The sequence below is a fragment of the Octodon degus genome, unplaced genomic scaffold (genome assembly GCF_000260255.1).
Source record: "Octodon degus isolate 3935 unplaced genomic scaffold, OctDeg1.0 scaffold00056, whole genome shotgun sequence".
NCBI classification, from domain to species: Eukaryota; Metazoa; Chordata; class Mammalia; order Rodentia; family Octodontidae; genus Octodon; species Octodon degus.
In genome coordinates, this window is record NW_004524632.1 from 12278880 (window position 1) to 12292069 (window position 13190).

General features: G+C 49.4%; 1 protein-coding gene across 2 annotated transcripts in view; it reads right to left on the reverse strand.

Moving 5' to 3' along the window:
• The window catches only part of Eftud2 (elongation factor Tu GTP binding domain containing 2), a 38041-nt gene that overhangs the window by 18493 nt on the left and 6358 nt on the right, over nucleotides 1-13190 (reverse strand). For both annotated transcript variants that reach the window (XM_023718147.1, XM_023718148.1), the window contains exons 3-9: nucleotides 11149-11314; nucleotides 10587-10665; nucleotides 3542-3617; nucleotides 2937-3002; nucleotides 2156-2191; nucleotides 760-850; nucleotides 338-420 (exon numbers count right to left, since the gene is read on the reverse strand). In XM_023718147.1, the coding sequence (XP_023573915.1) occupies nucleotides 338-420; nucleotides 760-850; nucleotides 2156-2191; nucleotides 2937-3002; nucleotides 3542-3617; nucleotides 10587-10665; nucleotides 11149-11314 (597 nt within the window). The remainder of the gene's footprint in view (nucleotides 1-337; nucleotides 421-759; nucleotides 851-2155; nucleotides 2192-2936; nucleotides 3003-3541; nucleotides 3618-10586; nucleotides 10666-11148; nucleotides 11315-13190) is intronic.

Sequence of the window (13190 nt, forward strand, 5' to 3'; positions counted from 1 at the left end):
GAGATCCTTGTACTGGTCATACAACATTTCATTAAGTGAAACGTCCTAGCTCATTTAAAGAGGATTCTGGCTCCCTCTGCTGGCTTGCACCAGGGAGGATACAACCAGGGTGGGCCTAGGGAGACACTCCAGCATTTTCATTCCAGTCTCTCAGGAAGCCCAGGAACTATCAGAGCCCACTCATACAACTAGAGCACCTCCTCTCTCTGTGCTGGGGCTTCCTGGGCCACCATGGGTCCCGGGCTAGCACCCCACAGACACCCGTGTCCTTGCTCCAAGCTCATGCCATGGCCACGTGAGGAGCATCACAGGCGAGCATGGGCACAAGTGCACTCACCCCTTCTGCAGCATCGATGAATAGGACCACGCCGTCGGAGATGCGCAGGCCAGCAGTGACCTCGTCAGAGAAGTTCACGTGCCCTGAAGGCAAGGCTGAGTGAGCTGCCACCTGGGCAGTGGGGTACAAGGTGATGGGGTGCGGCAAAGCTCTATTCTCTCTTTCCACCTCCTGTGCCACTCTTGAACTCATAAGCTTTGCCCTGGGCAGGAAGAGCAACCCCCAGGTGGTGGAGACAGAGGCAGCCTGGGCTTTGGGGGCTGGTGGGGAGGCACACATGCTGCCAAGGGGAGGCCTCCAGGGAGCACCAACAGGGACGTGGAGCCAAAGAAGCCTCTCCTTGGCATGGAGGGAGGGGCGACCCGTGTGTGTGCCTCCCCACAGAGAACACAGGCGCCTGGCAGAGGGCAGGGATGGCCCACCTGGAGTGTCCATGATGTTGAAGAGGTACGACTTCCCCTTGGTGTCTGGCAAGACCACCGTCACAGGCGTGCTCTTGATGCCCACGCCTCTCTGAAAGGCAGGCAGCCATCTCCGTCAAAGGCTTGCCCCTTGCTCAGGCTGCATGCAGGTGCATCTCCACCCTCAGCTCCCCCACAGTGGGGGGTTCCACCCAAGCCTCTAGCCAGCCCTCAAGACCAAATGCCTTCAGCAGTATTGGGATGTGTGTGAGGTGGGTCTACATTTGCCTCAAGTACATAAAAAAGGACAAACGACAATGAAGCACTAGGGAAGTGAAACAGTGCCTGGCGAGCATCCACAAGGACCCAGCTTTGCCGTTAGCATCATAGAAACAAAGCAACAGCTGTGATGGTCTGTATCGAGCTGCTTCCCAAAGCTTCACGAAGGTGCAGATGGGGCTTTTTCAGAGGTGGGTGAATCCGGGAGTGTGTGACACTTGGATTAAGAAGGCATGATGACTAAGTGAGCTGTGGGTAGCTTTGCACTGCCCTAGTCCCAGTAGCCTGCAGAACTTAAAAGGGGCAGAGGGACTCTACTCTGCTAAGGACCCTTGCTTGTTTTGCTGCCCATAACTGGTAAGATAAATTAGGTACCAATTCATCACACTTGTAATCACTATGTACTACAAACATGAAAGCAAACAACAGAGATAGAATACTTAACAGCCACACATCAGAACTACCCTTGAACACACCTGAGGCTATCTGAAAGCTAATCCTCTGCTATGTCCTCAACACCTGAGTGTTGATGCTGGCCCATTAAATAGATTCTGAATTTAATGGTATAGTGAATGAAATTTAAAAAGGTGTTAGTAGGGCCAGTAAGATAGTTCAGTGGACTAAGCGCCTGCTTAGACAAGCGCAGGGACCAGGGTTCAATCCCTGGCACCATATGCTGCATTAGCCTGGTTCCCGGGCATGCTGACCTAGCTACCGAGACTGGAATAGTGGTGCACGCCTATAATCCCAGGGCTAGGAGGCTGAAACAGGAAGATCACTACAAGTCCAAGCTGCATAGTGAGACTCTGTACCAAATACATAAAAAAAAATTTAAATAACTAAAAGCAAAAATGTATTAATAATTATCTAGATGGTTGGCAGAAGTGTGGATGGGAAGGTGGCCTACAGGTGAAAGATACCCAATATTCCTTACTTTATTGTTTATGAGGGTTTCACAGCTTGGGGAAGTGACACTACTGAAGTAGACTGGCCAGGTTAAGCCTAACGCCACCATGTTACTTAAGAACTCAATATCCTACAGTGATGACGGTAAGCCCTTCAGACACTACAAATTATGTTCATTCATAACTTTCCTTGAGGCTTACCTAACAAAACAAAGTATTAAGAACCTACTCACCTCCTGCTCGGTGAAGAGGATGTCTGTGTAGCACAGCTGGAAAATAGCATGGTTAGCGCGCTTAGCATCCCAGACATCTCTCCAGATGCCCAGATCTGCCCTGCCCTGCCCAGCTCTGGGCTTCTGCCTCAGGAGGGACAGAGACTGAAGGTAGCAGGCTCCTGCCATAACCAGGTGGGGGTTTTAGGGGGCAGGTAGGGGCTGAGCAGCTCCTGGGAGTGCTGCTGGGAGATGGATGTGCTGGCTTTCAAGGCACCTGTGTCAGGCAGTCCATCTGGCTGGAAGCAACACTTACTGCACTGAGACCCAGCACCCTAGTCAGCCTCATTCACAGGCATTTAAATTCACAATGAAAACAACAAGGGAGCTGGGGAGATGGCTCAGTGGAATAAGCGCTTCCCTGGCAAGAGCAAGGACCTAAGTTCAATCCCCAGTTCCACCCAAAAAAAAAAAAGACCTTTAAAAAAAAACAACAAGGTCCAGTTGTATCGTATTTATAGAGCATGCTATTAGTACAGTGATGGGAAAGAACAGACTATAACAGTCAGGCACATCATTAATAAGGAAGCATAAGGATTCCTGGTACAGAATGGATCATCTAAAAATACCTCCAGGTATTTTTACATTCCATGCTCCTGAGAAAGTTCAATGATTTCCCTACAGCCTATTACCAGAGGCCAGAGGACCAACCCAATTCCGTGGATACCTCGCTTGCTGAGTGAAGGGTGAGGAGCACGCCCCCCATCCCACAGGCTTGCTCTCACACCCCAGCCCCACTTACATCCTGGTCATAGCGCTTTCGAATTTCCGGATGGGTCTGTTCTATTAAGCAATCCACAAAACAGGTCTGAAAGGAAAGATCTGGTGAGGACCTGCTGATCAGAGGCAAATCTACAGTGCCCCTCCCCTCATTCCCACTGTACCCCATAGTGGTGGGACAAGGGGAGCAAGGAGGAGGATCAAACACCAGAGATCAGCTTGGAAGCCACAAGGTGCTTTTTCTTTTTTTAATTTTATTAATTTATTTATTTTGTGTGTGTGTGTGTGTGTGTGTGTGTGGCCAGCTCAGCCCACCAGGGGGCGGGCTGACTGGCATGTGGTGCTGGGGGATTGAACCGCGGTCCCTAGGGTTCGGGCTTCAGTAAGCTTGTTCTAAGTAGGTGCTTTAGACCACTGAGCCATCTCACCAGCCCCAACAAGGTGCTTTTTCAATGAAAGACACAGGCTCCCTGGACAGGCCACACCCAGGAAACGCAGTCTTCTAAGAGGGTGAGGCTCACTTCCTCCCTGTGCACCCTGACATAGACACAGGTTCAGGTGCCAAGGCCCCACTCTACCAGGACTTCTGCTCAGGACAGCAGGCCAAGGGGAGGGCATAGGGCTTACCTTGCCATGGTGGAGGTGGCCACAGAGTGTCACGTTTCGGATGAGCTCTGAGTTGTCCATGAGATCCGCCAAGAAACTGGAAGGAGGAAAGAGAAGAAAAAAGGGGCTTTGGTGGAAGTTTCCAGGTGTGGAGAGGTACAAAGGTGGTCTCGGTACTTTGAGCCAGGAACAACATTTTCATAGACTGGAGGAAGCGCAGAGGCAAAAGAAACCGCAAGGGCGAGACAATCTTTGAGAACAGGACAGAGCTACCGAAGGTACAAGACCAGAATGAAGCATCTTGGGGATCTTGGCAGAACAGTGGTTAGGTGGTGGCGGTTTGATGATGGTGATGATGACGATGATGTATTTAGTACGGGGTCTACCGGGTCTCGTTACACAGATCAGACTTGTAGTGATCCATCCTGTTTTTCAGTCTCTCAAGCGCTGAGATTACAGGCACATACTACCACACCCAGTCTCATCTGCTGTCTCAGCGCGCCCCAGTGGCAGGGCCAGCATGGCAGGCCAGGGATCGAACCCCTGGTCCCTGAGTCTTCCTTAGCAGGTGCTTCAATAGTGGTGGCTTTTTTTTTTTTTTTTTTTTGGTGGAAACAGGGATTGAACGCAGGCCCTTGTGCTTGCCAGGGAAGCACTTATTCCACTGAGCCATCTCTCTGGCCCCTAGTGGTGGCTTTTTTTGGCGGAACCGGGGATTGAACTCAGATCCTTGCATTTGCCAGTCAAGAGCTTATCCTACTGAGCCATCTCCCCGGTCCCAGTGGTGGCTTTTTGAGACAGGGTTTCACTGTAGTTGAGGCTGGCCTCAAATTCAATGGCACCGTCACTACACCTGGCAATGAGATTTTAAACAGAAGAAACATAAAGCCAAATATTTGAACTAACACATATTCATGAGTACTATCCCTTCAAACAGCTGTAGCTGAGCTGTTGAGATAGTTCAGCTATCTAAAGTGCCTGCTTAGGCAAAGCACAGGGACTGCGGTTTGATCTCCAGCACCACATGCTGCGCCAGCCCCATTAGGGCTGAGTTGGCCTAAATAAATAAATAAATAAATAAATAAATAAATAGCTTAAGCTTAGTCGGACGTGGTGGTACACGCCTGTCATCCCAGCACTCAGCAGGCTGAGGCAGGATGACAGTGAGTTCAAGGCCAAAATGCACTACAGTGAGACTGTCTCAGAAAAAGAAAAAAAGAACAAAAACTTTAAGCTTGCTGAGTAGGTCAGAGTAAATCTATAATCCCAGCAATATGGGAGGCTGAGCACGAGGAACTCAAATTTGAGGCCAAGCATTGGCAATTTACCAAGATCCTATCTCTAAATAAAATACAAAAAAGGCTGGGAATGCCCTGGGTTCAAACCAAACCTCAGGTTACACCAATGGGGCACAGAGGCCCAGGGAGTGCAGCATCTCTCTGTGAACTTCTCTGGAGGAGGCTGCCAGAGCCAGCTCACAGGGCATGAGAAATCCACACCGGTCAGGGCTGCAGAAGGACACCGACCCCAGCACAGCTCTCACCAGCTATGCAGGCAGCCACTGGGTGAACTGGGCTCCCAAACATCAACTCTGCTCCCAAAGATTAGATTTAAAACTCCACAAATGAAAATGCAAATGAGTATGAAGCAAGTTCTGAAGGTTACTAAAAAGCTATTTTGAAATGATAGGCTCTGGGCTGGTAAGATGGCTCAGTGGTCTAAAGCACCTACTTAGAACAAGCTAAGCAAGGCACAGGGACCGTGGTTCAATCCCCCAGCACCACATGCCAGCCCGCCCCACCCCCTGGTGGGCTGAGCTGGCCACACACACAAAAATAAAATAGATAAAATTTTAAAAAAAGGGGGCTGGTGAGATGGCTCAGTGGTCTAAAGCACCTACTTAGAACAAGCTTAGCAAAGCACAGGGACCACGGTTCAATCCCCCAGCACCACATGCCAGCCAGCCCCGCCCCCTGGTGGGCTGAGCTGGCCACACACACACACACACACACACACACACACACAAATAAATAAATAAAATTTAAAAAATAAATGATAGGTTCTAGCCCTAGTATGCACTGCTGAATTATTATGGTGGTCACGTAACATGGCTGAAGCCCTTTAAAATAACAGCTTACCTTCCCAGAGACCACTTCCCCACTTCTCCAACCCAGGCCAGCTTGTAATTTCCTTTCACCTTTTTCACTGCCACAGGGAAGACCCTCATCAACTCCTCAGGTATTTCTAAACATCCCCCTCAAACTCTACTCCTAGCACAAGTCCATGAAAATCTCAACTCTTTTGTCTCAGGTCACAGGATCTACTCCATCTGCCCCTGATCCTTTCCATGTCTTTGGAGCTAATGAAGGTTTCTTTTATCTTTCCTATCTCTTTACCGTGCCCTAAAAACCTAACATACTGGTACCATGACTCGGATAGGCAATGTGTGAGGCTCCAAGGGCAAAACCCCACCCCCAGTCCTGAACCCCCCACCTATGGATCGAGCTTCCCTCCTCTGGAATCTGCCAATCTGCTGTTGATGGCCTGCATCCAACACTGATCCACCTCATAGCCCAGGTGAACTGAGCCCTCTCGGGGTTTCCTGCCTCATTACTGGAGAAGCTGTCTTCATGTTTCTTGGTCAGGGTCATTGCCCTCATGTACCAAGGCAGGACACTTCCTCTCTGTCTCCTACATCAGAAGATCCACTACAGGGAAAGCCGCCCTCACATTCCTTGAGCAGGGATACTGCCCTCATGTTGAGACAGGGTACAGCTTCTTCTCCCTAGATGCCTGATCCTTGATGACTGAGAGATAGCAGTTAGGTTCTCATAACCCACACTCTAGAGCGTAAATACTCTATAGAGCATGAAGGCCTTTGCTCAGCTCAATTTGGGTCACTATTGCCCTCACTCCCCATGGCAGGGCAGCTCTTAGAAGCTGTGCTCACATTCCTTGGGCAGGGCTACCTCTGGGAGGTCATAAAACCCAAAAGAGGTAACCTTTTACTTCCAGATGGCTTGACCACAATATAAACTCAACAATGGCAGCCAACGGCCTGAGGGGAAAACTTCCATTTTTTATTTTTTTCTGTGTTTTTGGGAAGGGTCTACAGGGTATTCAGGGTCTCACTAGATTGGACTGTAGTGATTCATTCTCTTTATAGTCTCCCTAGAGCCACCACGCTCAGTTTGTCTCAGCACACCCTGCGGACAGGGCTGGCACCAACAGGCCAGGCGCTTTAATCTGCTGAGCTATTTGGCCAGTCCATGAGTGGAAAACCTTTAACCCCTTAAAACTCCTGTTACTGGGGCCGGGGAGATGGCTCAGTGGAATAAGCGCTTCCCTGGCAAGCGCAAGGGCCTGAGTTCAATCCCCGGTTCCGCAAAAAAAAAAAAAAAAAAGTCTAGGGCTGGTGAGATGGCTCAGTGGTCTAAAGCACCTACTTAGAACAAACTTAGCAAACACAGGGACCACGGTTCAATCCCCCAGCACATGCCAGCCAGCCCCGCCCCCTGGTGGGCTGAGCTGGCCCCCCCCCCACACACAAAAAAAAAAATTAAAAAAAAAAAAAAAACTCCTGTTACTATAATAGCAAATGGCCAGAAATCCACTTAAAAAGCATTTATTGTTGACAGGACATGCCCCTCCCTTTTCCAACCCTCAGGATATTCCTCTTGAATCCACCCAGCCTCCTCATTCTCCTCATACCCCTGTGGTCACTTCACTTGCCTTCTGATACAACTCCTCTCCCTCCTCTGCTCAGCTAATTCAGCACTAAGGAAGTCTTTTCTCTTCCTCTGGTTATCTATCCTGTGCAAGCTGCAAAGCTAGAGAAGTCTACAGTAATTAATTTGTCTCAGTTGAGAGACATTACTCAGAAAGTGCTTCACAGTAGAAAAACAAAACAAAACTCAGATTGATGAGGTCAGGGGTCCCTGCCTGAGTCTCAGCCCCACGATGTTAGCTGCCAATGTAGGGAAAAGCCTGTTAAACTTATGCCTTTCTCTTACGCTCCAGGTATTTATAATAAGCTCATGTCAAGCTAACATGAGGTCGCCACCTGTCAAACGATAATTTTCTAACAAAAACTTACGTGATACATATGCTATGTATGTGCCATCACATTTATTTATTTATTTATTGGGGGGAACCGGGGATTGAACTCAGGCCCTTGCGCTTGCCAGGGAAGCGCTTATTCCACGGAGCCATCTCCTGGGCCCCATGTGCCATTACATTTAGAGATGCCTAAACAGAATGGGGATTCTATCATGACTGTTACGCTACATTACTATGTATGACTACTGATGTCAAATTTTCTCTGCAAAGCTATTTAACTGTCTATTATACAGTTTTGTCTGTTAACATTCTACAGGGATTTAACAACTACTAGAAAATCCATGGTTGGACAGTTTTGGTTACACTTTATATTTCAAGGTACTTAATACTCAAATAAAATTTTAAAAATTAAGTGTATTGCTCCCAAATAAGTACACTAATGTAGATCCCGATTCTCCTAAAGGAACAACTGTTATTAATTTCTATTTTATATCCCGATCTGTTCCTGACATTCATGCCAAGCTTAAAAGACAAATTTTGACCTTCAAACCCCACAGAGACTTACTTAATCTGGTTTTTCATGTCTCCGATAACAGAGACAAAAATTATACACAAGTGACAACTTTTGACTGTGACACTCAGGACTCCTACCAAAGCAGGACCTTGGCAAAGTAATGCTGAGCCTAAACAATGCTGCCACCCAAGTCCCTCCATGCTTCCAGTGCAGCAAAGAAGGGCACTGGGCATGAGCCTGCCCTAACCTATAGCCACCGCCAGGACACGATTCCATCTACAAACTCGAAGGTCACTGGAAATGAGCCTGCCCTGTCCACCAGAGAGCAGGTAAGTCATCCAATTCTCTGCCCTCACAGGAGAACTCGCTGCAGCCAGATCCACCAATACTTAACCTGTTTGGTCTTGCCGCTGAAGAAAAACAACAGAGCTTGGGGTCCATGGCCCCAATAGAGATATCTCCATCAGAGCCCCAAGTCTCACTGGACATTTCAGGTAGGATACCCTTTCCTTGTTGACACATAGAACACATATAGTGTTCTTCCTGAGTCCTAAGGTCACTGTATTAGATCTACAGTCTCCATAGTGAGAGTTGGTGGCTGACCTACATGACCACTTCAGACGGTCCATTCCCCTCCAACTCCAGACACTGTTTCTCACTCATTATTTCCTTGTGATACCAACATGCCCCTCATCTCTCATGGGGGAGAGATCTCCAAAAGCTTCACTTCTCTTTCACCTCTCTTCCTACATACCCACCCCCACTATGCAGCCAGCTCCTCCTACCTCTTCTCTTGTTAACCACACACCTGCTACACTTCCAGTGCCACATGTGCCACCCATGCTACCCTGCACTAATTTGCCTCAGGGATCCCTCAGCATTTCCTCTGCACTCCCCAACATCCAATAGCCCCTAAACACCAATGGGGAATAGAGGCAAACGGGCTTTTAAAGGCCCACTTCACCAAACTTGTCCTGGAGCTACACCTGCCTTGGCTTCAGCGCCTTCCCTTGGCTCTTTACTAGACTTAGGGCACTTCCTAGGGCCCCCACCTTTCCAAGTCCATTTGGGCTTGCGTACGGTAGACCTTTCCTGCTCCACAACTTCCCTGCTCCTGATAACCCTCCTCCCACACCTCTCATGGGAAGAGATTTGACTATATTTCTGTTCTATCCTTTCTCCAGTACCTGCTGCAACAACATGCAGACCCCTGCCTCCCACAACCAACAGACACCACTCAACTGACACCATCCATATTTCCTGGAGATTTAATGTATCTTAAATCCTCTAAGCCTACAAAATTAGATCCTAGGTGGACAACACCCCCCACCCAGTCCTCTCAACAGCAACAGCAGTCAGAGTCGCCAGCCTGCCTTCCTGGTTCCACATCACCCACTCCAACCAGTGCTCAGACAATTCCACTCCACCCAACAACTCTGCTCTTCCTGATCCTGAGCCCTTGTCACCTAATGGTCTTCACATCTCCTGTCACCTGTATGTCTCTAAGAGCTTCTTTAACCCCAAGGTTTCTTCATTCTCGGAGGCCAGCTTTCACTAATGATGAACTTCCCACCCTAGCTGAGACACTGGGCACTAGTTTCTGCATGGGCATGAACTGTCATCCTATCAACCCTCACTGCTCCCAAGACAACACCCCCGTTCAGCAGGAAGCAGTCTAAGAGACATGTCACCCTTCAATATCAACTAAAAGAAGGGAATGATAGATTCTGGCCCTAGTATGCATTGCTGAATTATTATGGTGGTCATCTAACATGGCGGAAGCCTTTAAAGTAACAGCTTGCCTTCCCAGAGACCACCTCCCAGCCTTTTCTCCAGCCCAGCCCAGGGTACAATTTCCTTTCACCTTTCCTGCTGCCACAGGGAGACCTCAATCAGCTCCTCTGGTGCCTGTCTGTCTTTCTTGTAGAACTGGGGACTGAACTCAGGCCCTGCACTTGCCAGGGAAGCGCTGAGTCTACTGAGCCACCTCCCTGGCCCGCTGGTGTTCCTAAACAACCCCCTCAAACTCCACCCCTAGCTTGCTTTTTCCCCTTACTTGGCCCAAGCTTCCACTACAGAATTTAAGATATATCAAATCTCTAGCAAGGGCTGGGGAGATGGCTCAGTAGAGTAAGTGCTTGCCTGGCAAGTGCAAGGTCCTGAGTTCAAGCCCCAACACCACAAAAAAAAAGAAAGAGGGTTCCAATTTCAAACCCAGCCTAGACAGCAGTGACTTAACTGATGTGGAAAGCAGCTCAGCGAAAAGACTCTGGGTTCTACCTCGTGTGAAAAAAATAATAAAGTTTCAGAAGAAGAAATACCTGAGATCTGGAAGAAAGCAAGAGAAAAGCTAAGACTGAATTTAAATGTCTGAGCCCCATGTGAGCTGAGTCAGCTGGGCAGATTCCAGGTGCTGTGACCATGGCGCAGCCTCTCTACCCATAATATCCTCCTCAAGAAAAGAAGCCACACCCTTGGCGGTCCAGGACTTACTCCATCTCATACACTGTCATGGGCAGCGTCTGCTCCATCAGTGTGAACTTCTTCGTCTTCACAGGCTTAATAATGGGCTCTGGAAAAAACAAAGCCATGACACATGGTTGGCAGAAAATAGAAGTGGGGCCTTGGAGCCTCACCATGTGACAGGTGGCACCAGCAGGTCAGGGTCAAGGGTCACTCGCGCCGAGAACCTCCAGGAGGTGCAGGCGCAGGAAGTCAAGGCCACAAGGGAACATGGGCCACGGACCCAGGTCTTGGAGGCCTTCAGTGGAAGGAAGGGTTAGGCCCAGTTAACATCCGCTCAAAGCCCTCTCAGCTTCCCAACACATAGCTGCTTCCCAGAAGATTGATGAAGGTGAAAAATGGGAGCAGCAGGAGGTTGAGGCCTACAGAGGCTATCAGACCATGGGGAGAACTTAGCATCGCTCCCTAAGCAAGCACATTTGCTCACAACAAACAAAGGGGTTCACTGAATATGCAAACAGGGTCAGTGCAAAACAAAACAGGCTTAGCTTCACCCACAGTCCATGGATGCACTGGGGCCAGGCACCCACACCTGTGAGTGGCTGGGTATCCTCTTCCTGCACAATGGTCTCCACCTCAGGGCCGTACACCTCCTCGGCCGTTGGGTAGTACTTCTTGTCCTCGTGCAGCACCACCTCCATCCCAGCGTGGTCCTCGTCATGCTCAGCAGCATCATCCTCCTCCTCATCCTCATCCATCTGGGGCAGGGAAAGCAGGCAGAAGTGAGCAGGGCCGTGCCACAGGCCAGCACTGCCCAGCACGTGGCCACACTGAGCACAGACAGAGAACAAAGTACTGTGGGCCACTTCTCTCGCTCCCAAGTCAAACATGGCCCCGACCAGCTGCAGGCCACTGGCCAGAGACTGAGCCAGAGCAGATGAAGGACTGTGCAGGGACAGGGTAGAAACCATGAGGAGACAGAAACTGGGAATAAGCCCCATCCTCAAATTTTTACTCAGATTCACAGAATTGTCTTTGAAAAATAAGTCAGTGACAAAAAAACAAGTGCTGGGCAGAGGCAGAGAAACAGAAACACTCCTCCACACACAACTGCTGTGAGAGGCAGGATGGGAGCACTCCCAAATCTTGAGCCAAGCGTGCTCCCACATGTACCCTCAAGTTTGGGAAGGTGGGCCCCACAAGTCTCCAGATGAGGACTCCCAACAGCACTCCTGCCAGCCAAAGAGCAGAAATGGCTCTTCCCAGTCTTGGCGTACACACAGCAGTGGGACGCACTGCGCCCACATGACAGGACCATATTTAGCAGCGAGAAGACACACAACGCTCCACATGCACGGGCCACATGCAACTGACTTTGGACACCACCATGTAAGGGAAAGAAACCAAGCCCTGTATCTTGTGGCTGTCTAGTCCTGGTGACAGACACAGAGGGTCAGAGCACACTGTGGGGGCTGCCTAAGAAGACAGGGGCAGCTCCCGCTCAGCAATCACTCGCTCAGTGTCTCCTGCCTCAGCTCCCCTGTACTAGGTTCCGGGGATGTCACCACACTTGACTGGCAGTGGTCTTACTACTGAGAAAACTTCAAATCTCCACCCACACTGTTCTAAAGCCTAGGGGGATACCCTAAGTGTCAACTGCACAGCACAAAGCCTGCCTCCATGGCCAGGGCCCTATCTTGGAGAACAGATTTTGTTTTTATAATTATTATTATTATTTTTTTTTATTTTTTTATTTTTATTTTTTTTTGGTGGAACCGGGGATTGAACTCAGGCCCTTGTGCTTGCCAGGGAAGGGCTTATTCCACTGAGCCATCTCCCCGGCCCCCCTATCTCGGAGAACACACAGTGACCAAATAAGCTTAAGAGTGGGCTCTAGACACAGCCACACCTATTGGTGTTACTGTCACCCAGCAGCTGAGGGCTTTCTACCTGTTACCCTGACACAGGGCTGCCATCTACAGGAAGACAAGCTGGGGGCTGCTCAGCTCCTGAACTGTGGTAAGCTGTGTAATTACTTCACTGCACACTGCAACGTAACAATAATAGGAAGAAGGGCCCGGGAGATGGCTCAGTAGAATAAGTGCTTGCCTGGCAAGTGCAAGGGTCTGAGTTCAATCCTGGGTTCCGGGGGAAAAGAGAAATAACTGTTTTGAATCATCTGAGACCATCTAACTCCATCCCATGTATGGGAAGTCTCTCCTCCATGAAGCCAGGCACCACGGCAGAGCCTGGAGATGGCTGCTCACAGAGCCTCGACCCATACACTTCTGTCAACATCTATCCATGCCTCAGTCCACTCTGAGCATTGCCTCCTCAGATACCTTTCTTGGTCACCCAGTGAGGGCAGCTCCTTACCTACTATCACTGTGGCACGCAGTTCATATGACGTGACACCACCTGTGCCCCTGCTGAGTACTGGGAATGTTCCTGCAGCTCACCTTGAAGCAAGAAGCCAATGCCACAGGTGGTGTCCTGGCACCCTCTTCATTATGACTTCCTGTAAAGTGCTCCAGGAAGAATGAGTGAGTGACAGGGGTTTATTTAGCCTAGAATTCAAGTTTGTTGGGATCACGCTGAATATAGATTTTGTTAACTAATAATTAGCTTGCTGAT